Genomic DNA, 25,369 nt, shown 5'->3' with positions numbered 1-25,369 from the left:
AGAGAGATGTGTTAAAAACATGTATGTATATATTTCATGTTATTTTAGTTACATATAAATTTATATCTTCCTGATTAATTGAACACTTGTATTTACAAAGTGAACCTCTTGAAGACTTTTTGTGATAATGTCTATTTTATGTGATTTAAATAACATCACCTTTTGGGAGTTAGTGTTTCTATGGTATATCTTTTTCTATACTCTTATTTTCAATACTTCTGTACCCTTATATTTAATAAGTATCTCTTGTAAGCATCATATAAAATCTTGTTTAAAAACCTTGCTTTTTTAGTTGGAGCATTTAGTTCATTTACATTTAATTTAATTATTGATGTTTTTAGGCTTAAAAATTTACCATTTTACCATCTTTCCTTTTTGTCTTACATATTTTGTTTCTTTTTTCTCCTTTTTGTCAATTTTTGGATTATTTTTTATTATTGGATTGTAAAATTTTATTATTTTGGAAGTTAAACACTTAAAAAAAAAACCCTTTCAGTGATTACTCTAAAAATTATGACAAAATCCTTCAATTGTCAAAATCAAATGTTAGTTGGTAATTTTCTTTCCAAACAATGTAAGAACCTTAGAATTCTTTAACTCCATTTCCCCTTTCCCAGTCTATTTGCAGTTGTTTTGCATTTAATTTTGTATGCATTTATTTAAAACCTCACAAGATATTATCATTTTATGTAGTCAATATTCACTTAGTTTTACTCATGTACTTATCATTTTTGTTACTCTACATTTTTCCTGCTTCTACCACTTTCCATTAGACATTATTCTTTATGCATGGAGAATACCTTTACAAATTTTCTTTAATAAATATATGCTGATGACAAATTCTCTGATTTTTGTTTGTCTGAAAATGACTTTATTTCATCTTAATTCCTGAAAGGTATTTTTCATTAAATTCTAGATTGGAAGTTATTTTCTTTTAGCCATTAAGTATAGTACTGTCTTGTCTTCCGGTCCCCACTGTTTCTTTTGTGACCTAGGACAATTTAATTGTTGCTTTTTTGAAAGTAATCTGTCCTCCTTTCTCTCTCTGTTCCCCACCCCCCCACCTCCACCACAACTATTTTTAAGATATTTCCTCTATCTTTGGTTTGCAGTAAGTTTTGCTGGGATGTGCCTATCTGTGGGGTTTTGTTTGTTTGTTTTTGATTTATTCTGCTTAGAATTCTTAGGACTTCTGAAATCTGTGGCTTAATGTCTTTCATCTGTTTTGAAAAATTCTTAGCCAGATAGTGTTTCTATTCCATTCTCTCTTTTGTCTCTTTTTGGTATTCCAATCACATGCACATTACACCCTCTTACTCTCTATGTTGCTCTCCCTTTCTTCTATATTTTCTATCTCTTTGACTCATTGTCTTTTGTTCTGAAGAGTTTCTTCTGATCTCTCTTCCAGTTCTCTCACGGTTTCTTAGTTGATTTAATCTGCTGTAAGACTCATCCATTGAGTTCTTAATTTTGCTTATTATGTTTTTCAATTTTACAATTTATATTCAATTATTTAAAAAATGTATATCATTTATAAAATGGTTTCTAAGTCTCTGTCAAAGTTTCCAGTCTTTTGTTGAATGTATTAAGCATAGTTACTTTTAAAGTGCGGGATTGTTTGTTCAGCTATCTGGAGCTCTTGTTCTTCTGTTTCTATTGTCATGTGATTCTCATTTATGTGTGCTTGTCTCCTTGTATATCTTTGGTTATCTTTGCTTATGTGCTAGACATTGTATTTAAAATTGTTTTTAGAAATAATTTGGCAGCTGAGATTATGTTATCTTTCTACAGAAAAGACTTTCATTTGCTTTTGCTAGCTAGGTGCTTAGAGTCACTAAAAACCTGGGGGAGTTTTAACCCATTTCAGGCATCAAGATTTTTCTGGCCACCCACATGACTGAGCAATTATTTTAATTGTTTTATTCTTAATTCCAAGGTGCAGCCCTTTGAGGTCCCAATCAAAACTTGAGCTATTTGCCAGAGCCACCACTCTTGGTGGGCCCTGGTCTCCAATTTTTGGCCTGATAAGACTTTTTTTTCTTTTAATAGAGTTTATTTTTTAGAGTAGTTTTAAGTTCACAGAAGAATTGAGACTTCCCATATGCCCCCTGCCCACTTGCCTACTGACAAGGCTTTTAAGAAATTGCTCAATCTACAACTTCTCTCCTGGAATGTACAATGCCTCCAGGAGGAAAGTGGCCCTATATACCATCTTCTAGATGTTTGTCTTTTCCTAGATTTTGGCCTGTTAATTCTTTACTACCTTGTTGTTTTCTGATGCCTTCAAAACAGTTATTTTTAATAATTATTTTAGCTTTTCTGATTATTCTCAGTGGGAAGGTAGCCTGCTATTATTGAACACATTTATTCCCTTTGATATAAATGGCTGTATTTTTGGAAAGGATAGAAAGATAAATCTATTGAGGAAATGGCACAACCAGAAACCTTTTCTATTAGCATCATGGTTTAAAATTTTTGCTTCCAAATATGGAGACATATTGTAGAAATTAAGGTTTTAATTTTTATAAACTTTTATTCCAGCTCGTGATGCTGATGAGCGAGAGAAGTGGATCCATGCCTTAGAAGAAACTATTCTTCGACATACTCTTCAGCTTCAAGTAAGAGTCTTTACGTGGCTTCTGGATAGTTCATTAGGGTCTTTTTTTGTTGTTGTTTTCTTTTTTTTTTTTAAATAACTGATAGGATGTAAGGAAAACTTTTAATTTCTGAGTTGTTTATTTTTGCCTTTACAGTGTTATAACATATAGTAAAGTTATAGTCATTTTCTTCTGCTTAAAATACTGATTTTTGTCTAGAAACAAGACAGTGCAAGGCAATGTTGAAAGTGAAATGCTATGTTAAAATTAAAATGTGCCAAGTTCATTTTTAAAATTTAGTATCTATAGTTGGTTATTGGTATAGCCAAATTATATAATAATGCACAATAATAGATAAGTGCTGAGAAGTTAACCTACTTTTCTTGTTACAGGATTTGGCAGTTACCATGTGTGTTGGGTAGTACTTTTAGGGATGAAAGTGAAAGAAAAAACCCAAACTGGTTTAAAAGAAAAAAGCACATCTAGCTTGGGTGTGGTTTGAAGTAGGCATTTAAACAATGTCATGAGGACCAAGATCCCTCATCTCTATTTCTAGGTCTTAGTTCTTCGGGGTTGGCTTCATTTTTAGATAAGTTCTCCCTTTGTGGTAGTAAGATGGTTGCAGCAATTTCAGCCTTCCATTGGTGGAACTCCAAATCTATAGGAGGCTATTGCTCTTTCTGGATTAAGAGGATTAGTGCTGATACCTCAGCTTCAATCACTTTCCTGGTCCTGACCAATCACAATTTCATAGCTGTATGTTCTTCCTCTGGAAATGGGATGTTATCTGCTTCATCAGAAATACGTAGCTTATAGAGTAGAAGGTGGTTCCCCCAACCCCTTTCCCCCCAAGCAAAGTCGGACTAGGGAAATAAAGATCCTAGATAACAAAAACAACAAATGTCTACTCTACCATACTAAAGATAGTTTTCTATGTTTATTCTCCACTGAAAGAGCTTGTATTGTGGCATATAGAGAGAATTTTATTTTATTTTGATTTACAGGATTGAATCCTAGAAAGCTGATGTTTTATAGTCCTTTATCTCTACTTAACTTGCCCAGGAGTTGTCTTGATTAGACAAGTTAGTATAGGACATCCCAGATCCTATAGCGAACTCCCCATCACTTTGAAAGTTATTCAAACAGAGGCTTAAAAAACATTACATGAGGAAGTTGTTATGAAGAGACTGTAAGAAATGAATATGGAGTTGAACTAGGAGATCTGTAAGTTACTCTGTGAGCTATGCTTTTTTTTTTTTGTGAGCTATGCTTTTTAAAAGCAACTTCATAATTTCTATGAAGAATCTCTATGAATTCTTCTTAATGAATTTCTTCATAAGTTTCCTTTTTTTTTTTTTTTTTTGCGGTACGTGGGCCTCTCACTGTCGTGGCCTCTCCTGTTGTGGAGCACAGGCTCTGGACGCGCAGGCTCAGCAGCCATGGCTCACGGGCCCAGCTGCTCCGCGGCATGTGGGATCTTCCCCGACTGGGGCACAAACCTGTCCCCTTCATCGGCAGGCGGACTCTCAACCACTGCGCCAGCAGGGAAGCCCCATAAGTTTCTTTTTAATTTAGGCAGTTTTATAAATGACTAGCATCATTTTAGCAAATTTGTGATCCAGTAAGAAGATAAGTATATTAAGATTCAGATTAGACTGAATGTGGCAGATGAGATTCCCTCCACAGTTGGTTAGACTGATATTCAAGTCTCTATGTGATCTATTCTCAGACTGCCTTTCTAGACATTTCCACCACTGTACCCCTACATAAACCTACTAGAGTGCTGCCCTTTACTTGCTTTCCTCTGAACACATCTTTTCATTTCTGGTCTCTACATTCTTGTACATGATGCTCTGTCTCTCTGTAATGCCATCTGCCTCCACTCTGCCTTTGCATTCTGCCTCTTTTCTTCAAAGCCCAGTTCAGAACTGACCTCTTCCCCTGACCTACCCCTCCTCCCCCACCCCCCAAACTCAGTGATCTCTTTCCTTTGAATGTTACTCATTGCACAGTTCACTGAATCCTTACCATATTCTTTTTGTTATCCTTTAGAGTATATATAATTCCCACCTCGTCGGTTAGGATGCAGACTCCTTAAGGTCAGGTACTTAATTTGATCCAGTTTTGGAATATATGAGCTTTTGCTTTGAAGAGAATTTACATATCTTTGGGAATAACAAGAAGAAAAAGATAATTTTGGGAAGTCTTAGACTCTGATAGCTTTGATATTTTAAAATACATGTAGTAAAATGGGAAGTCAGACTCTGATAGCTTTGATATTTTAAAATACATGTAATAAAAAGAGTTATTTTTATATATATTTTTTTAAAGTTAATACATGCAGAAGATGGGACATTTAGAAGTATGTAATTAAATGTTGATTTGATTGGCAAAAAAAAGTAAAGATTTTCTTCCCAGAGATGGTGAAGTATGGTGAAGGACTTGACTCTGGAACCAGAATGTCTTGGTTTGTATCCCAGTGCCACCACTTATTCCTGACATTACTCTGAGTTCCAATGTCCTCATCTATAAAATGAAGATAATAAAAGTACCTAATTTACAGGGTTGTTTTGATGATTAAATGAGTTAAATGTAAATTTGCTGAAATAATGCCTAGCTATAGTAATAACTTGGCAAATTTTAAGCCATTACTAATGCAACTACTACTCTTACCATTCCCACCCCCTGTACATTCTCAATGGTGCTCTCAATGGCATTCTAAATGGTGCTCGATAAATGATAGTTAAATAAAGAAATAATTGAAGGAATTAATGAACAAACACATGATGTATAGATTGCTTTTATATTGCTCTTTATTGAGAACTTTGAGATGTATTGTTTTTCCTGGCCTCATTAGATTTTATTTTTGTATCATGTAGGAAAATAGATGTGTTTTGTTTTTCTCCCTTGAAGCCCTTTGTTTCCCAAAGGAAGTGATTGCAATGTAGATGTGTCACTTCTTCCACAGGTAAAATGGTATGAAGTAGCCAGTTACTTGGGGTTCCTACAACAAAGGAAAATTCCGCTAAGGAATGTTGCCAATGTTGTTGCTGTTACTGAGGGCAGACAAATTTCTGGCTCCTAAATTGGAATTTAGGATTCAAGGATTCCTTTTTTTAAATAAATTTTGTTGTGATAGTGGTGGCCTGTCTATCTTGAACTCTTGGGAAACAACTAAAAACAAATGATCCAATTTTATAGATGCTAAAGATTATTCCTTTAACTGCCAAAAATTTATTTTAACTGTGTTTTTATGGAAGACTTTTAGAACTTATATTTTCCTGCCTTCTCTTTATAAAAATAAAGTTTAAAACTTAAAAAAAATAGTTCATGCTCAATTCAGAACATATACAGAATACAGAAAAGTTATTTATTTGGTAAATATTTATCAGACACTTATGTGTTCCATGCACTATACTAGTTGTAGAGGATATAATTGTGAATAAATGACATATTGTCCTTGTCTTTATGGAGCTCAGCCTAGTATAAAGAAGAAAATAAAAATCATGGGAATTGAATTTTTAAAAAACTACAGTAATGTCATAAGTAAGTCATGTTCCAAAAAAAATTTAGCTATGTAGGAGTATATAAAATAAAAGCAATAGTTTTTCCTACACCCCTTCTTTAGAGAAAAACATAGAGTTCCAGTTTGTTAACATCCTAATCCTAATGTAAAGTTAGTGTGCCTAAAAGCTGGAGCATTTAAAATGAAGAGTAATCACACAATACAAAGCCGTTTTATCCATCTTGTGGCAATGAGCTCTGTACTTCTAACCAGTTTTGGCAACTCACGTGGTTTTAATGAAACCTGTAAATTGTTTCAGAAGAAAGTTAAGTGACCAATGCAGAATTTAACTGTAAAAATTAGGGCAATAGCACCTTTCTCATATAATTTAAAAATTGAATGGTACTAAAAGGCTTATAATAGAAAAACATTAGCCTTCTGCCCCTCTGCTTTCTCTGTTTTCCTTGTTAGACTACCCATTTTCAACCTTTTTAGCTGTGTATACTGCTATATTTGTAGTGTAGTACCTGGCATTTCCGTCATTCATTAGACATTTATTAAGCAGTTAATACATGCCAGTCTCTGTGTGAGGAGATGCTAAAGATACAGTGATGAATAAGCAGTACACTATCATAATCATTGTGGGGTTGTGTAGAGGGTATTCATTCCTAACCTTGAACCAAATATTTTTTTGTTTGTTTGTTTCATAATGCATTACGAATTGCAAATAATTTATATAGAAACTTCTGGAACATGGTGGTCCTGATCACAAGTTAGGGACTGCTTCTGCTGTATGCCAAATGGTATATTTATTCCATCTGGCTAAATTTTCTATGTGAAAATTTATTGGCTGACTTTAATTTTGAGACTTCTGGGTACTGGTCAGACAAAATAGTGGAGCTACATATCCTGCTTCCAAGAGCTGTCCTTTAATGTTGTCTGCTCTAATCATTGGGCCTAAGTTGCTAGGCAAATTCCTAGGGACACTATGCGTTTTTTTCCCCTATTTTTGCTGCTTCTTTTCGTCTACTGTAATCAAAAGTCTTTGTCATCTATCTCTAAAATGACATAAGAGTAGTGATTTATAGGTAAACATTACTGGACTCTCTAGCAGAAATAATATTTTTGAAAGTAGTACATAAATTCTGTATAGTTAAAATGCTCTTTTCATCTTAATAGCTATAGGTAAAGTTGGCCTATTTTTTAGTCAATAGACTTCCTGTCATTTTTAAAGATCCCCCCTCACCCTGAACCTTAATGTTTTGATTTTTCTCAGATTGTGTTTTATACATTTTTTTGTGAGAGCAGCAAGAGGGAAATTTGGAGGTGTGCGGTTTTTTTTTAAGTTTTTCTTGTTTTGTATTTGTTTTTCAATCTTTTCCTCCAGGTTTATTGAGGATAATTTGACATAGATCACTGTATAAGTTTAAAGTATACAACATGATGATTTTTTTTAAATAAATTTATTTATATTTTATTTTATTTTTGGCTGTGTTGTGTCTTCGTTGCTGCACACGGTGAGTGGAGACTACTCTTCATGGCGGTGCGCGGGCTTCTCATTGAGGTGGCTTCTCTCATTGCAGAGCACGGGCTCTAGGTGTGCGGGCTTCAGTAGTTGTGGCACGTGGGCTCCGTATTTATGGCTTGCGGGCTTTAGAGCACAGGCTCAGTAGTTGTAGAGCACGGGTTTAGTTGCTCCACATATGTGGGATCTTCCCAGACCAGGGCTCGAACCCGCATCCCCTGCATTGGCAGGTGGATTCCTAACCACTGCGCCACCAGGGAAGTCCCCAATGATGTTTTTTATGCTTCTTAATCACTATATTCCATTCTTTTCTTGAACAACAAAAGAAATTAAGTAATTTAATTTAATCGCTTAGTAGCTTTAGTTATGTAGTTTGAAAAGTATTGAAGACCCCTTTGATACATGGGTTGGAAATCAGTTGTCATATATGACTTTAAGGCATTGGTCACTTAATTTTCTTCTAAACAACTTGTAGATTTCTTTAAAAACACTTGAGTGTTTTTAAACATAAATTTGAGTTTTTTTCAACACAAATTTGGTTAGAAGTCCTATAGTTTTTTGGGATAAAATGGGTATGTTGCCTTGTATTGTTTAATTACTTTTCATTTTAAATGCTACATCTTTTGTGCACACTCACTTTACACTAGGACTAGGAAAATGAGAATTATATGTCTATAACACAGTTATCTCTAATATGAAACTGTGAAAAGGTAGACTCTGGACTGTAGCTATATTATTAAGAGACTGTCATAAGTCATATTCTCTATTGCCATTACACCAGTTTTAACACTTAGATCTATCAAAAGAAACCCTAATTATAATTGGTTCCACTAATTTTTACTAGGACTTAACTATTTACACTACACTGTCAAAAATGATAGTGCCTTAGATTTTGAAGCTACTGACCCGTGATGATGATGATGATGATGATGATGATGGAAGATTTGGAGGACACTTAAAAAAAATCTGATATTTTGGTATGTACTGTGTCTTTTTTAAAATAAATTTATTTATTTTTTGGCTGCATTGGGTCTTCGTTGCTGTGTGTGGGCTTTCTCTAGCTGTGGTGAGCGGGGGCTACTCTTTGTTGCGGTGTGTGGGCTTCTCATTGTAGTGGCTTTACTTTGCTGCGGAGCACAGGCTCTAGGCATGCGGGCTGCAGTAGTTGTGGCACATGGGCTCAGTAATTGTGGCTCGTGGGCTCTACAGCTCAGGTTCAGTAGTTGTGGCGCATGGGGCTCAGTTGCTCCACAGCATATGGGATCTTCCCGGACCAGGGATCGAAACTGTGTTCGAACCATGTTGCCTGCATTGGCAGGCGGATTCTTAACCACTGTGCCACCAGGGAAGTCCTGGTGTGTACTGTTAAGTACAAAGTCCTTGATGACCCTGTGGGTCTTTCTGTCTTGTTATGGAGTGAGAAAGAACACATGAAAATCACATGAAAGAACTGGTAATCAGGAATTACATAAATTAGTATTATGTCTCTTACAGGGTCAATTAGTACAATATATAGACAGAATTAGAGGTGTAGGCTTTTTTGCCCCTTGGCCTGGAGAACTGTTTGATCAGCCAATATTGAATTAAGCCCTCTGAGCTGCTCTGGCACAAAATTAACTGCTAGAAAAGCAGATATTAAAGGAAAACTGTAAAGGGTATTAGTGGAGGTTCTTAGACATTGACCTTGTCCCTCTGGCAAAATTAATGTATTTTTCTCCATCACTGCTTATAGTTTAATTGATGCTTATCATAGAATTGATGTTTATTTTCAGACTCTGTTACCGTAGGAAATCCATTATTGAGCACCTAATATGTGCCAGGCATTTGGCTAAATTGAGGCTTTGATGAACAAAATCAGATAGATCCTTGCCTCTTTACCTCTTACAGTCTAGTGGTGAACATAAAACATTAAAGAAGTATGCAGACAGATAGAAAACCTTCAAGTTGCAGACTTTCAAAGATGCAAACGTGCATTCCATCAACATCAGTCATGAGTGAAATCGCAGTTTACCCTCTGTCTCCTATTGCTGATGATCCTTCAGCTCTACCATCTCCCAGCTCCTCTCCCTCCTCCAGTCAGTAACTCTTCTTGCCTGTTCACTCGATGCCAGCCCCTGTATGCCAGCTGTTGTACTGTACTACTGTACTTTTCAAGTTACTGTACTGTAAGATTAAAAATGTTTTCTTTATTTTTTGTGTTTGTTTTTTATGTATTATTTGTGTGAAAAATATTATAAACCTATTACAGTACAGTGCTATATAGCAGATTGTGTTATTTGGGTACCTAGGCCAACTTTGTTGGACTTACGAACAAATTGGACTTGCAAACACGTTCTCGGAACAGAACTCGTTCGTATGTAGGGGACTTACTGGAGCTGTAATAAGTTTTATAAAGGAGCGTTGCATGGGCTATGAGAGCATAAAATAGGAAGAATTCACATAGGCAGCGAGGAAATGATGATGAGTAGAAGTAAATTAAGTGAAGGGTGGGGATTAGGATTTCCCTGGTGGTGAAGTGGTTAAGACTCCGAGCTCCCAATGCCTAGGCCCCGGGTTCGATCCCTGTTCAGGGAACTAGATCCCACATGCCGCAACGAAGAGCTCGCATGCCGCAACTAAGGAACCCGCCTGCCGCAACTAAGACCCGGCACAACCAAATAAATAAATATTTTTTAAAAAAAGTGAAGGGTGGGGATTAGTTTCAAGGGGACAGTGTAAAAGACAAAGTAACCACAGGGGCCATGTGCCAAGGCCCTGAGGTTGGAAGGTCCAAGGCAAATTGAAGAAACATGAAAAAGGCCATTGTGTGGAGTGCAGAAAATGAGGGAGTGGAAGGTGTTAAGATGGAGCGAGGGGCAGGTAGGGCTAAACCTTGCACACCATTGCTGAATGCTGAGTTGTATCCTAAACACAATGGAAGGCAGTTGAAGTTCTTTAATGGGGCGGGGTGGGGTGAGATGGGAGTCATGACTTTGGTTTTGGAAACCAACTACTGTGGCCATAGTGTTGAGGATGAATTGGAGAAGCTTTAAGAAGCAGGAATACTTTACTAAGGAGATTGTTTCAAGAGGCTGGGACCTGTGATTGAGTGGTGGTGATGGAGAGAGGTAGAACTGAGATTGTATTCAGGAGGTAAAAATGGCAGAACGTGGTGATGGATTCAATGTGGAATGAGGAAAGTGTCAAGGACTGCCAGGTTTATGGTTCGCTTATCGAGTGGATGGTAGTGGTTTTCATTTACTGATACAGGGAGGACTGGAAGAGGACCTGGCTTTTGAGGAAGGGGGTGCGGGAAGAAGAGAGTGCATTTGGTATTGGACGTTTTGAAAAAATTTGCATAAAACAAAACTTAAGGGCTCTTTAACACAGTGCAGCAAGCATCTATTGAGCCTTTTGTGCAGTGTACAATGTGCTAGTTGTAGGGGCTACCAGTAGAGCTACAAAAATTAATTAGATGCTTAGTTTAGTAGAATTACAGGTATATAAATAACCATAAGGAAAAAATAGTAAAAGCAGAAGGTAATTGTTCTCCAGGTCAGTAAGTCAGTCATTTATTTACGTCTGGGATTTCCTGCATTTTGGATGGTTCTCTGCTGAGGTCCTCGAAGTCCGAACTTTCCATCTAATTTGAAGTTATGCCATTTGGATTCCTGAAGCATCTTCACAAGCCACCTACATTCCTTATGGAGCTGTGTCACAACAGCAAGCCTAGTGTTTCCCTGGATTAATAAAATAAAACAGGCACCCCTGCTTTTGTTTATTGATATAGTATCTCCTCCTCCCCCGCCTCGTGACACAAACAGCTTTTCGGAAGTAAGCAAAAGCAGTTATCCAGATGAAACTTGGCTGCACAGCTGCCAAAATATTGGATGTCGAGCTAGCAGCGGGTGGGTGTAGGTGTAGCACGTTTACCTCTGCGACCGGGTCCTTCCCCAGTCGCCACCCTATGGGAATCTCCGGGGCCGAAGCCTCGAAGCCTAGCTGAGCTCCCTCGAGCCACGAGCTTCCTTTCCTGCGGGCTGCACTGGCGTGCCGGGGCGGCCGCGTGTCCCGAGGCACAGCTCCGGGCGTGGGAGCAGGTTCGGGCCCCGGGATGAGCCCTGGGCTCAGCGAGGAGGCGGCAGGGGAGCCGGGCTCTCCGGATGCTCGCCCGCCGCGGCAGGCCCCTCCCGCCTCTCCACCCCAAAATTGGCCTAACCGCCAATCGTCGGCCACTCACCTCCTTTTCAGCAGGTGGCCCATGGCCAATCGCCAGGGGTCTCTTTGCCAAGAGGCTACAGGGCCAGCCAATCGGGGCGGCCCCTAGGCCTGGGGCAGGAGTAGGGGAAGAGGGGCTGTCCCGGGGGACCGGCTGAAGCTGACCGGACCGACTGCGCGTCAGCCCGGTGATCCGGCGGAGGGAGGAGAAGAGGGGGTGCCCGGAAGCAGCCCTCGGCTCCCTCCCCTGGAGGCACACAGGGCGGGGGCCTTGGCGAATGGCTTTCTTGACGGCTGCTTGCGGAGTGAGTAGACCCGGAGGGTCTGGGAGAGGGGCCGGCTCCCACCCCTGAGTCCCCAGGGACCCTGCTGCCTGCCCGGGCCGTGGGCGCGAATGTCGTTCTCTCCCTGCCTCCTTCCCGCCGCGCCCTGGGGTGAGTAGGACGACGTGGCCGCCCGAGCCCTCTCTTCTCTGGGACTCTCCTCACTTCCTCCGCCGGGATGGTTGGAGGCAGAGGCTACGGGCCTAATTCTGTACCCCTGAGAGGTCATTCGCCACCAAACCAGCCTGGAGAGAATCGCTTCCCCTTTTTCGATTCATTTTCGTGGAACTCTGTTTTCCTTTCGAAAGCTGTCTCAAGATACTAAACGTAAGAGTTAAACTTTCTCTTAATGTGAAAGCCTAATTTTGACCAGTTGCCCATTAATAGAATTTCTAGTTGCGAGCCAAACATTTTCTGTTGTTTCAGTTTTGGCTCTGTGTTCTTGTCTGGCCCAGTATTTTTGTGTGTAATAATTATGGGTGCTATTATTTGTGAGTGTGAGTATGGAGAGGGGGGAGGCAGGTGGTTTTATGCTTTTTGGGTAGCTTGTGCAAAAATCGTGAAAACTTTGGAATAGTTTTAGGGGGGGTTCTCGTAAAAACTGCAGGGAAGGGTTTAGGTTCTCAGTAAGCTTGGTTATGGAAGGTTGAATATAAGCAATAGACCAGGAAGTATGTTTGAATCATGCATTTTTCGCTGCATTCCTACTACACTTCACAAGTATTTTTGTTATGAAAGAGCGAGAGATGTATTGATCAAGAAAACTAATTTTTGCTAATTTGAAGTTAACATTTGGCTTTGCTTGTTGATTAAACCGTTTACTTTTATCTGTGTTCAGGAAATCAAAAAGAAATCAAGTAATTATTTCTCCTAGTTTTGAGTGGAGAAGGTGGGAGAGATCTTAAAATAGTAGTTGCAGTTTTGATAGTTTTTGTAGAGAACTTTAAGTTGGAAATTCTCATCCACTGTGAGTCATCTCTCAGAACATTGCCTTTATTGAACTGAGTTTGTGATAAAGCTCTTTAATGAATAGTGTTAACATCTCTCATTTACTTAAATTTAAAAAGTTTTTTTTCACTTTTTGTGTATGCCAGCAACTTAAATTAAATACCTATTACCTTTCCTAGCCCAGGGAAGATAAAAACCACTAAAAATCAGACTTTTAGTCTGGAGAACTTAAATGGGAAATTAGAAAGATAGCAGAGAAGCTGGATCTGTTTTCAAAGTGTCCTGAGTTTGGTTTTGACAGAGATGACATTTTACTTGAAGTGCCCGTCAGTAAATATTAGACTGCAGTGACTGTTGGTCACATCCATTTTGATGTTTCCAAAGTCCTAGCTGGTTTTGGGTGTTTTTTCCCTTTAGTGTGGAAAGATTGGATTCAGTAATAATCTAACCACTGAACCATCCCCAGTTGATAAGTTTGGTTCAGCCAGTAAAGAGCATTGTGATACAACCATATTCTGCTGATTGGAGAATCAGGCATTTGCATAGTTTGCAGTCTATTGCTTGAGACAAAGGATATCAGGCTTTTATTCTAAAAAGGAAATTCTAAGATGTCCCTTAGGATATATTGAGTTCTATCAGTATCTAAACTTTATAGTGTTGAGTAAGAACTGATGTTTATGGGGATTCTATAGAAAAAGACAGTTTTTATGTGTACTATAATGTACTTGGCCTAAAATTATATTTAGGAAGATTTTCCAGTAAAGGTTTAAACAAATATTATGTTTGAAAGAATAGTAGAATAGCTGAAAATGTGTTTAAGCCAAGTACCTCTCCCGAAGTATTTTAATTAATTGTAGTTCCACCACACACAGGCATTTAGTCATTTAAAGCCATTTTCCATCTCCCTTATTTTCCATGTCCGGTCACCAGGTCCTGTTAAATTTGCCTTAGTAATGTCTCTTGGATTTGGCCTCTTTTTTCCACCTGATAATGCTTTAATTCAGGCCGTCATCATCTCACCTAGACTTTTGCAAAACCTAACTAGTCTCCTTGTCTCTAGACTCCCTCTACCCATACTCTTTATCCACAGTCAGATCCCACTGAGTTACTGCTGTGCTTAAAATCTGTTTTGGCTCCCCCTTGCCAAAGCACAGATGCTGGGAATGTTCTTTAAGGCCCTTCACAATCTGGTCCTAATTTATTGCTCTTGAGTGTGGACTCAGCTGCGGGCAGCCTACCCGAGGCATCTACTCTAGCACTGTGAGCTGTTAACCATTTGGAACATGGCATAGCCTCTCATAGCTCTTGGTCCAGTCACAGCCTTTCCCTCTTGATTAGAATTATAATTGCTTAGCATTCAATCAAGTGATAAATCTCCACTTCTTCCTTTGACATGCAGTTTGCATGTTACTTTTTCTTTGATGTCTTCCTTCCTTCAGGCAGAGAAAGTTAGAATTACTATTGTCCTTCATGTGCTACTACAGCACTTTGTTCATACTTCTGTACTATAAATTTTTGTGCACATATCTGATTCTTGGATTAGACTCTAACCTCCATTATTCCTAGGGCCTTTGCCCCTAGTCCAGTGCTTGGTACATTGTGGGTGCTTAGGGGATCCTCATTAAATGATCAGAATATGTGGCTTAATCGTGTCCTAAGTGTGCAACCTTTGGCTCAGTGTACTGGAGCTGGGTTTATCCCTGTGAGTTAGAAATGTTTGCTAAGTCACCAAGCTCCCTGGTTGCTGTCACACCTGAGAGACAGGACTGGAGAAAATGTTTAGAAATAATGTTACAAATGGTGAGCAGATTTCCAGGCAAACTCCTCCTCCCCCAACCTACATGACTTCTGATATAGTTGAAAGAATACTAGCAGCAGTACCAGCACAAATTGGTTCTGTAGTAGTTAGTTTCATAGGAAAAAGCATGTTGCTGGCTAGAGAAGTCAGGGAGACTGCTTAGAAGGGGTGAAATCTGATCTCATTCCAGAAGATTAGGTAATGATTAATTATAATTGCTATTATCTGTATTGTCCTTAAAGATGTCCTTTGAAGGCATTGATAGTCCCTGGCACATAACAGATGTTCAGTGAATATTTGTGTTATGAAGGAAAGGTAATGGTTGCTCTGTGTGTGTTGTGGGACAGGGGAGATACTTGTAGCCCTTTCCACACTGGAGTTCATTTATTTCTGGAAACACCTTTAAGAACTTTGCTTCTTTGCTGTATTGACTTGAGCAGCTAATTTTGTTTTTTCTGAACTGTGCCACTTCAACCAAGTTATTCTGCTTACTTGGTTGTTTCTTTGCATTCTCTGCATTCCAGAGCATGTTTTTAAATCTGGTTGCATTAGTCTTCCTCATTCAGTTTCAAGGTTACACTAAATTTTTGCTTGTGTTTTAACATTTATTGTCCTATGGTGGAGGACCTGGCTGCAGTTACAACCTGTAAGTTCTTATTGTCTTTATTTAAATGAAATTAATTTTTTTAGAAAGTAAGTGGACCCCAGGTTTTTCCAGTATGATGAGGTATTTACTCACCTGGTGAATATGGTCATTTACCTGGATATACTGGCTTCACAGAATCTGAGAACTGGAAGGGATCTTAAAGTTTTAATTCGGGTTCTACCTATTTTTATAATGGAGAAAACAGTTTCAGAGAAGACAAATGACTTGGCCAAGGTCACACAGTTAGAGATTAGAATAACTAGGACTACAGCCTATGATTCTTGCTCTTTTATTAGCTCTAGAGAGAACTGGAGTGCTACTCTGATGCTGCTATTCATTCACTGCTCACCTCACTCTCCAAGTCCCAGTAATTTTTCCAGTTCAGGCACTAATTTTGGTTTCCTTTCAGATTCAGTACCCAGATCTGAAAAATAGCATCTTACATACTTCTCCAAGAGAATATCATTCCTTATTTGGATTCCTTGTGCTTTCCAGTCTCTCTTTGTGCTTATATACTGGTTCCTGAGTCTGGGAAGATGGCTTTTCTGGTTATTCTCCATTTTCCTGCAGATTCATTCTATGCCCCTCTCTACTCCCTGCTTCAGGAGGCTGACCTTTACAGCCTGTGTCATCTGGAGTTCTTTATCCTCTGGCTTCTCGTAGGGTTTAGCCAATGGGAGGATGGAAGATAGAAGGAAGAAAAGAGAGAAGCTTTGGGGTATTTATTCCTCTTTCTCTGCTTCCATGCATTTGTAGCAGTGGTTACAACTAGAGTGTCCTTTGAGCCTACTTCGATTTACATTGTTTCGCTCCTTGTTCCTTCAGGCTTGGGAGTGGTGAAGGCTTCTTGCTGTTCCTAATTCTTGGGTACCTCAGCATCCCTTGTTAGTTTCCTTAACCCTGCCCTCATTTCTCTAGTCACTTGGTTAAAGAGTTCAAAAATCCCATCTGATTATGATGTTTCCCTCCCTTGCCCACTACTGTTAATAATTTCCCCCTCTCCATTACTGTCAGAATCCTGCACTCTAAAATGCTACCTCTGTGAAGCTTTTTTCATCCCCTTAACTTTCTCCTTTGAATCTCTTAGTATCTTTCTCATAACACTTAATCTACCATGCTTGAATCAGTTATTTGTAGACAGATTTTATCTCCTGCTACATGTTTGAAACGCTTAGGGTGTGATCTGTATCTGCTTCATCTTGGCATGTCCAAAGCATCCAGCACAATGTTGTCATAGTCGTAAAAAACACCCAGTGAATAAACCATTACTGTAACACTGAATTCTAAGCCCAGAGTAGTATGTATAAAACTGTGCTCATGAGACTTGGCGGGAGAGAATGAGTTTCTAGAAGTTTGTTTCAGTTGTTCAGCTGGTCTTGCTTCTTGTACTGCCTGGGTGGTACAATGTCTTTCCTCCTGTTCAATTTCTCTTTTCTTAAAAACTTTCAATTAGCCTTAAAAATTTTCAGCATCCATACTTGTAATATAATAGATCATTAAGAATAATTAAATGTTATTTGTGATTTTTTTCCTGAGCACTCTGGTTTATAATCTGTAAGAACTTATTTGATTGTTTTTTTTTATGTTTAAATCCTAACAGGTAGGTACATTTCAGAATTTCTTCATTCATTTACAAAAATTTTATCGAGCATTTGCTAGAAACCAAACACTAGCCTGGAGGATACAGTAGAGAACAAAAAGAGTCCTGTCCTGTCGGGCATATATTCTAATCATATTTTAGACCATTTTGATAGATTTCTGACAACAATTAGGGTAATCAGGGTAAATCAGGGTAATTTTGTACTGCACTTTTAACAGCCTTAGCAAAAACAACCTGTTTCCTTCTGTTTGATGTTCACTGGCAGCTAAAATTAGATATACAAAAACTGCTTCAGCATATATGATTTTTAAGGGATAAATGCCAAACCAGTTACAGAATCTGTTCTTTCCAATTCAGGGTTGTTGTTTTTGTTCTATTTTGTTTGGTTGTTTTGTGTGAGAAATAAGCCATTTAGTACTGATTGTCTGTTGGCCTGACTAGCTTATCATTTAACTTCCCTTGGGTGTTTCATTTTCAGTTTGTTATATTTTCCTACGTAGAGAGATCCAGTTTTGTTAGAGGAATATATTAGGTTTTCTTTGTGAAAACATTTCGTAATCAAATTTTCAGGTATTATGAATGAGTATGAGAATTCTGCAGTTATTTCAAAACTTGAACTATTAAAACATTAAGCTTAAGAATTCATGTGTTTAATGTGATTTTTTCCCTCATTATATGTAGAGCAGATTTGCATAAAACTTTCTAAAACTTCCGTTTTGGTGGACTCTTGAAAACAGTGAGAGTTTTTGCTTTTCAAAATGCTGTGAAGCTTTGACCCACCTCCTAGAGAAATGGAAATAAGGACAAAAATTAACAAATGGGACCTAATGAAACTTAAAAGCTTTTGCACAGCAAAGGAAACCATAAACAAGACGAGAAGACAACCCTCAGAATGGGAGAAAATATTTGCAAATGAAGCAACTAACAGAGGATTAATCTCCAAAATATACAGGCAGCTCATGCAGCTCAATATCAAAAAAACAAACAACCCAATCCAAAAATGGGCTGAAGACCTAAATAGACATTTCTCCAAAGAAGATATACAGATTGCCAACAAACACATGAAAGGATGCTCAACATCACTAATCATTAGAGAAATGTAAATCAAAACCACAACGAGGTGTCACCTCACCTCACACTGGTCAGAATGGCCATCATCAAACAATCTACAAACAATAAGTGCTGGAGAAGATGTGGAGAAAAGGGAACCCTCTTGCACTGTTGGTGGGAATGTAAATTGATCTAGCCACTATGGAGAACAGTATGGAGGTTCCTTTAAAAACTAAAAATAGAATTACCATATGACCCAGCAATCCCACTACTGGGCATATACCCTGAGAAAACCATAATTCAGGAAGAGTCATGTACCACAATGTTCACTGCAGCACTATTTGCAATAGCCAGGACATGGAAGCAACCTAAGTGTCCATGGACAGATGAATGGATAAAGAAGGTGTGGCACGTATATACAATGGAATATTACTCAGCCATAAAAAGAAACGAAACTGAGTTATTTGTAGTGAGGTGGATGGACTTAGAGTCTGTCATACAGGGTGAAGTAAGTCAGAAAGAGAAAAACAAATACCGTATGCTAACACATATATATGGAATCTTAAAAAAAAAAAGTCCTGGTGAACCTAGTGGCAGGACAGGAATAAAGATGCAGATGTAGAGAATGGACTTGAGGACACAGGGAGGGGGAGGGGTAAGCTGGGACGAAGTGAGAGAGTGTCATGGACATATATACACTACCAAATGTAAAATAGCTAGCTAGTGGGAAGAAGCCGCATAGCACAGGGAGATCAGCTCAGTGCTTTGTGACCACCTAGAGGGGTGGGATAGGGAGGGTGGGAGGGAGACACAGGAGGGAGGAGATATGGGGATATATGTATACGTATAGCTGATTCACTTTGTTATACAGCAGAAACTAACACACCATTGTAAAGCAATTACACTCCAGTAAAGATGTTTAAAAAAAAAAATGCTGTGAAGCTGAATGACAGGCAGTAATCTGAGGTTGGGAAGGGGAAGAATGTATTTTTTGCATCCCCTCTAGTAAGCAGCTCAGAGCTTATTTAAGATCCTGGAATGACTTAACCCAAGACTTTTAATTTTAAAAAAGATACTGTCAGTAGCCTGACCCACCAGTATATGAAAAAGAAAAGCTTTGGCTGATTGCCGAAACCACATGGACAAACAGTGCTTTGTTGGGGGGGGTCATGTAATAGGTGTTTCTGTTTTTTATGAGTTTGCTTTTTTGAATGTTGACTCATGACCATGGAATTGGCAGGAAGGATGTGGGAAGAAAATTAGGTATTCTGCTTTGTTTTACTGGCCATTTTTCTTCTCAGCATTTATTCCAGTATAGCGGTGATTGCTAATTTTCAAGTGCATGGGTTTTTTTGTTTTTTCTTTTTGCTAGTTTGTACTTTATCTGTAAATAATGTTATAAGCTTTTTATGCTGTATTTTATTTTGCTTGGAAAGGTGTATCTGAGCAGCTTCAGCATTGCCAAATTTACTCTCTCAAGTCATTTTAGGGTTTGGTAGATAATTTTAAAATAATAATGCTGATGATTTTGCAAGCTAAAACAGTTATAAAATTTTTGAATCATATTTATAACCTGCACAGTTTCTGAATCCTTTTACATAAAGTTTTTGAATTTAAGTAAATAGATACTTTTAAAAATCAGACGTTATGAATGTATAAAGTAAAAATTAAGAGTCCCTGTCTTAAATGCCCCTCTTTCTCAATTGCACTCCCTAGGAATAACATCTGCATCTCATGTGTTTTGTTTCATGTGTTTTATTTTAGGTGTGTGTGTGTGCCGTGCATGTGTGTGAATAAAATAACTTTTCAAAATGTAACTTCTTTATTGTTCATGTCTCTATTTATCTAGAATAAGGTATGCCCTCAACCACTATTAATTGACGTGAATTCTGGTGTTTATTTTACTTTTGTAATTTGCTTTCTACATTCAGAGGCTGTAAACTATTTCAGTTTAGATTTTTTTTAAAGTAATTTGCTGCATTCTGAAATCTCGAGGCAATCCTGTATGCCTTCCAGACTTTTATATCTCTAAAATGCTAGTTACAACCTTTATAGAGAGAGAGAACATATATTGTCCAAACTGGGGCACTTTGAGAGTGAAGGAGGCTGCTAATAATTTTGTTGATACAACAGACATAACTAGGGATATCCCAGACAAACTAGGTAATGGTCACACAGTTTACAAACTTCAGGGTTTTGTTTGTTTTATTTACTTTTGGCAATAACTTTTCGTATGACTTCAATATTTTTTATATTTATTATGTATTTATTTTTGGCTGCGTTGGGTCTTCGTTGCTGCGCATGGGGCTTTCTCTAGTTGTGGTGAGCGGGGGCTACTTTGTTACAGTGCGTGGGCTTCTCATTGTGGTGGCCTCTCGTTGCGGAGCACGGGCTCTAGGCGCGCTGGCTTCAGTAGTTGTGGCACGTGGGCTCAGTAGTGTGGCTCACGGGCTGTAGAGTGCCGGCTCAGTAGTTGTGATGCATGGGCCTAGTTGCTCCGCGGCATGTGGTATCCTCCCAGACCAGGGCTCGAACCCATGTCCCCAGCCTTGGCAGGTGGATTCTTAACCACTGCACCACCAGGGAAGCTCCATGTGACTTTACTGAATAAATTGGGAGTCATTTGGAAAGACAAGCTGTCAGTGAGTTAAATAGAGGAAAACGGTACAAAATCCCAAACCTTGCCTGTGCAGTTGTTTGAGTAGCCAAATCACTTTATGGAATCAATATAAGTGTTTTGTTCTGTAAGTCAAAAGGTTACCTAACGCTGCCAGTATTAGATGAAGAGAGATCACGAAGAGTAAGCAGTTGTGCTAAGAGTTATAATAAAGCTAAGGAATTTTGGCACCCATGTCTGTACCTGATTCCTGTTTGACAAGGCAGCTGTTTTCTGTCCCAAGTATATGAGCAATTCAGATTTGTGTTGTTTTTTGTTTTAAGAGAAGCTATTTTCTTTGTAAATTTAAAGGTAAAAACAATTTTATTTTTCAAAGAACTAACGGATTTTCAAAAATCAGATTATTTTATGGAAGAGGGGGGCTTTCTTTATATTGTTTGACTCTTTGGTACCAAGGTAATAATTGAGTACAGTTTACCTTTTGTGGTTCAGGCATAATACCTGATACTTTTCTGAACATCTTATAGGGAATTTTGTTTTTGATCTGTTTTGCAAGACTGTATTTTATCACTTGTTTGTTCTTCATACCTTTTTTATTACTATTTATTTTCTTGAGTTCATCAGCTTACTGTTTGTATTCCTTTTTTAAAGGAATGTTAAATACAGTTTAACCTACGCTTGTATCCTTTTCTTGATTATACTTCTCTATTAAAATTGCGTATGTTTTGTGTATTACCTAGTTGTTAATTCATTTTGTTTTTAATCCATCAAATATTCATTGAGGACCTTTTCTGTCTGTTAGGCACTAGTTTAGGGCCTTGGATACAGTGGTGAATCCTGGTTATTTTCAATTCCACATTGTGGAGAGGAAATAGAACACCCACTACTGTGTTACTTTATGCATATTCTTTCATTTCATCTATCCAACAACTTTGAGTGGTTTATTATTGTGTTCATCCCTGGATAAGGAAAAGGATGTAGAGAAGGTAACTTGGCCAGATCATGTAGGTAATTGGTTAGGGACTTGCAGATTCAGGATTTAAAACTAGATCAGTCTGACCTTAAAGCTGGTGTTCATTTTTGGTATACTGGGCTCCTTCAGGCATTTTTTAGATTAAATTTTAGTCTCTTATGCCATGAATTCTTTTCAAATATCATTGTGATTTAATAGAGAAGTGTAATGGATTTGAAATCGAAGGGCTGGGTTGAAATCTCACTTTAAAAAAAACCCAGCTGGATGATTTGGGAAAGCACTTATGAAATAGGGTTAATATCTATCTACCTTACTATGTATGTTATAATAATGAAATAAATAATATAAAGTATCTAGCAGAGGACCTAATATTCTGGGAAAAAAATTACTATACTGTACATCCGTGGTGAATCCATGGTGTTAGAACTGTTCATTTAGAACTATGGAAAAAGGCCTTATCTTTTTTGGCATTCTTGGGGTACCTAAGCAGTTGTTGATAAGATAGCTATAGCTACCATTTTGATAATAGAGACCCTATTTTGGAGCCTTAGATTATCAGGACATTGACTTAGATGGAAAATACCTTCCTGAAGTTACATCGGAGTAAAGAGTTTAGTAATAGGCTCAATTTTATGGACGTTTTTGAATTGATAATCTTTACTCCAAATGAATTGGTAGTTGAGTGTTCCTTAGCGTTAAAAATAGGGGAAATTCTTACTCTCATAACTTTTCTATATCTCTAAATTCTGTTTTCCTTTAGCTGAAGTGAGTAAACCTCGGAGACAGCAGATTATAAATGTTTCCAAATTTTCAGTAATCCAAGGAAATCACATGTTAGTATACCCCACATAAAATCATGGTCTTACTAATATTTTTGGTTTCTTTAATATACTTTTTTCATCATTAAAGCAACTTTTGAGTCATTTGGTAAGGAGACAAAATGGTGTTATTTCTCAAAAAACTTAATTTGCTAATAAATTTCTAAGGAACAGAAAAGCCATTAAGTTTGGCATAATGTTTATTTATCTGTTTATTTTTCAACTTGCCACTTGCTGCTCATGTACCTACTTTTCCTCTGTATAGCTACAGATGTTTCTCTTATAGTTCCTTTAATTAATTATTGATGTCAGACGCACAGCATAGTAACTTTCTATTCTCTCTTTTCCTTACCTTTATGGAAGATCAGTACCACACTTGCTTTTTTCCAGTCTTCTGGTATCTCTCCAGTTCTTGAATTTTCAAAAATAATTGTAAGTGATTCAATTGTAAGTATGCCCTATACTTCTTTCATTGGATGAAAGCGTATCTGTGATGCATGTCATCTCAAATAGCTAATTGTGAACATAAACTTTCCAAATACTCTTATATTTAATCAAAACAACATTTCTGCAGAGTTTTTATGATTTTATTTATAGGGTGTGTATTTTTCTAATTTTTAAAAATCACCTACTTTTGTCTGGATTTATGCCATTTATTTTTCATTAGGAGTCTTGTTTTCTTTGGTGTTTTTCCCTTGTTAACTTTTTAAGCTGTTATTCCCTTTTACAGTTCTACTACTGTTAACTTATTTTGTTTTCTTGTTATTCTGAACTTTTCTATGAGACTTATGTGGAATAATTTCTGTATTTCTCTCTTCACAACATATTTTTATTATATACTGTTTTGTCCTGTATAGGAGGAAGCACTGAGTGTAGGGTACTTAGTCCTTTAAGTTTTTGCTGTGAAATAAGATTTGATATGAAAATGATTACTCATTTGTGAATTTCTTTTTACAGTGTTATTCAGCCATAGCCATTCCTGTTCTGCATTTTTCTTCTCAGTTCCTTAAATTACTCATAACTTTCTTATTTCCTGATTCTGACCTCAAGACCTTAAACCACCTTTTCCCACCTTACCTCCACTATTCATTACTCTTCCTCTGTCAGCAGGAATTACTTTAAAAGCTTTTACTCCTTGCCTCAAAAATTGCCTCTTGTACTGTTTTACTAAGAGTGTCTCTCCAAAGTAGCTACATATGAAGTATAATTCATATGTACTTCAGAAAGTATTAAAGACATCCCTTTTAATACTCTTCTTTTTAATGGCGGTAAAGTATTCAGTTATGTGTATGTATAAAGTATAAATAGTGTTTAATGTCCTGATTAAAGTATTGATAGAAATTCATTTAATTTTGCTGACATTTGTTAGCTTTGAAGTACCTTCTGAGAAAAGTGATGCTGTTCAACATAAGTATTAGAAAGATAGTAGGAAGTACATACAGTTTTGAGGCAGTTTAATATTCTTCTATCATTCTAGATAGTTTTGAAATTCCCCTTAAATTGGGCCAAATGTCTGTCTCTATATATACATATACATATATATATTTAATCTGGATACATAGGTCTTGACTGATACAGAATTATGTGTTACTCTTGACTTCATATACATACTTTAGCTTTCTTTAATTAGCAAATTACTCTTGCAAACTGAGACTGTTTTGTTTTTTAGCATACTCACCACTTAAGTGGGGGTTTTTTCTTTACATAGATTTCTAATTTTATGGTTTAATTTCTATTGAGTTTCTTCTAGTTTAATTTTTTTTACATCACAGACCATTTTATCTCTATTTCTCTATAATAGTCATGTTTAATTTAAACTTTAAATGAATTCATACAGAATTCATCAAGTTAGAACTATGGATCATCAATATAGTAAACTAGGGAGCAGCAACCTCTTTGGTCCCGATTGCCAAAAATGCAACATAACCAGTTGCTACTGCAGGACAAAAGAGAAGGAAAGAAAGGGAGTGAGGGAGTAAAAAAATAGAAGGAGAAAGAGAACAGAAAGGCAGGGGAAATATAGGGAGACGTGGTCATGGAGAAGAGTGGTATCATGGCATCAGCAGTTGCCAGAAGCTACAATCAGTGCAACACACATTCACTCAACAATGAGCTAGCCTGGAGTCGAGGTGCAGGGGTATAGTGCTGAATGAATGGCAGTTCCTGCCCTTGTGGAGTTTATAATCCTTCAGAGAAGTCAATCAATTAAATATTTAATTATGATAAAATGTGATAAGTGTTAGATAAAAAGGCAAGTACAGAGTAGTAGAATGTACATCTGCTTGACTCCCAACTAGCTTGTTCTCAAGAGCTAAGTGTCACCCTAAGAAGTATGAAGTCACACTGTTTTAAAGGGTCTGCCTGTTCTGAGTTCTTTTCAAAGGAAGACAAACCACTCAACATGGTAGAGGACTGTATTCTATTTTTATGACCTGTTTTGAAACAAAATTCCATTAAAAAGGATATGAATATGTATAGTGCCTTGTATCTTAAATGTTTAATGGAAAGAGGAATAGTTATGACTTTAAAGGGATTTTGTGAAATAGTTTATGTTAGGAGGTATTGAGTTCCTTTTCTCTTGAGATACTCAGGTAAAGACTAGATGACTTTAAAGGACATTATAAAAGTAATTTATATGAGTGGGAGGCTGGACTAGGTGGCCTTGATTCTGTGTACTGAGTCACAATATGTAGTGAAAACTTATATTTTCTTCTAGTGTATTATTCTTACAAGACTTGAGAAAACAGTTTAATTACTGTCAGTTGCTCGTCC

The 25,369-nt window shown here is 37.5% G+C and overlaps 1 protein-coding gene across 6 annotated transcripts in view; it reads left to right on the top strand.

Moving 5' to 3' along the window:
* OSBPL9 (oxysterol binding protein like 9) overlaps positions 1 to 25,369 on the top strand; it is a 167,186-nt gene that overhangs the window by 95,642 nt on the left and 46,175 nt on the right. For 2 of the 6 annotated variants that reach the window (XM_060140090.1, XM_060140088.1), the window contains exons 4-5: positions 2,542 to 2,618; positions 22,961 to 23,029. In XM_060140090.1, the coding sequence (XP_059996073.1) occupies positions 2,542 to 2,618; positions 22,961 to 23,029 (146 nt within the window). Of the gene's footprint in view, positions 1 to 2,541; positions 2,619 to 11,985; positions 12,130 to 12,456; positions 12,475 to 22,960; positions 23,030 to 25,369 lie in introns of those variants that run through there. The other 4 variants (XM_060140092.1, XM_060140089.1, XM_060140093.1 and 1 more) reach the window with 3 other exon arrangements.

The sequence above is a fragment of the Lagenorhynchus albirostris genome, chromosome 2, assembly GCF_949774975.1.
Source record: "Lagenorhynchus albirostris chromosome 2, mLagAlb1.1, whole genome shotgun sequence".
In the NCBI taxonomy this organism is placed as follows: Eukaryota; Metazoa; Chordata; class Mammalia; order Artiodactyla; family Delphinidae; genus Lagenorhynchus; species Lagenorhynchus albirostris.
The sequence above is the reverse complement of the archived record's forward strand: the minus strand, read 5'-3'. Positions and strand labels throughout refer to the sequence as shown.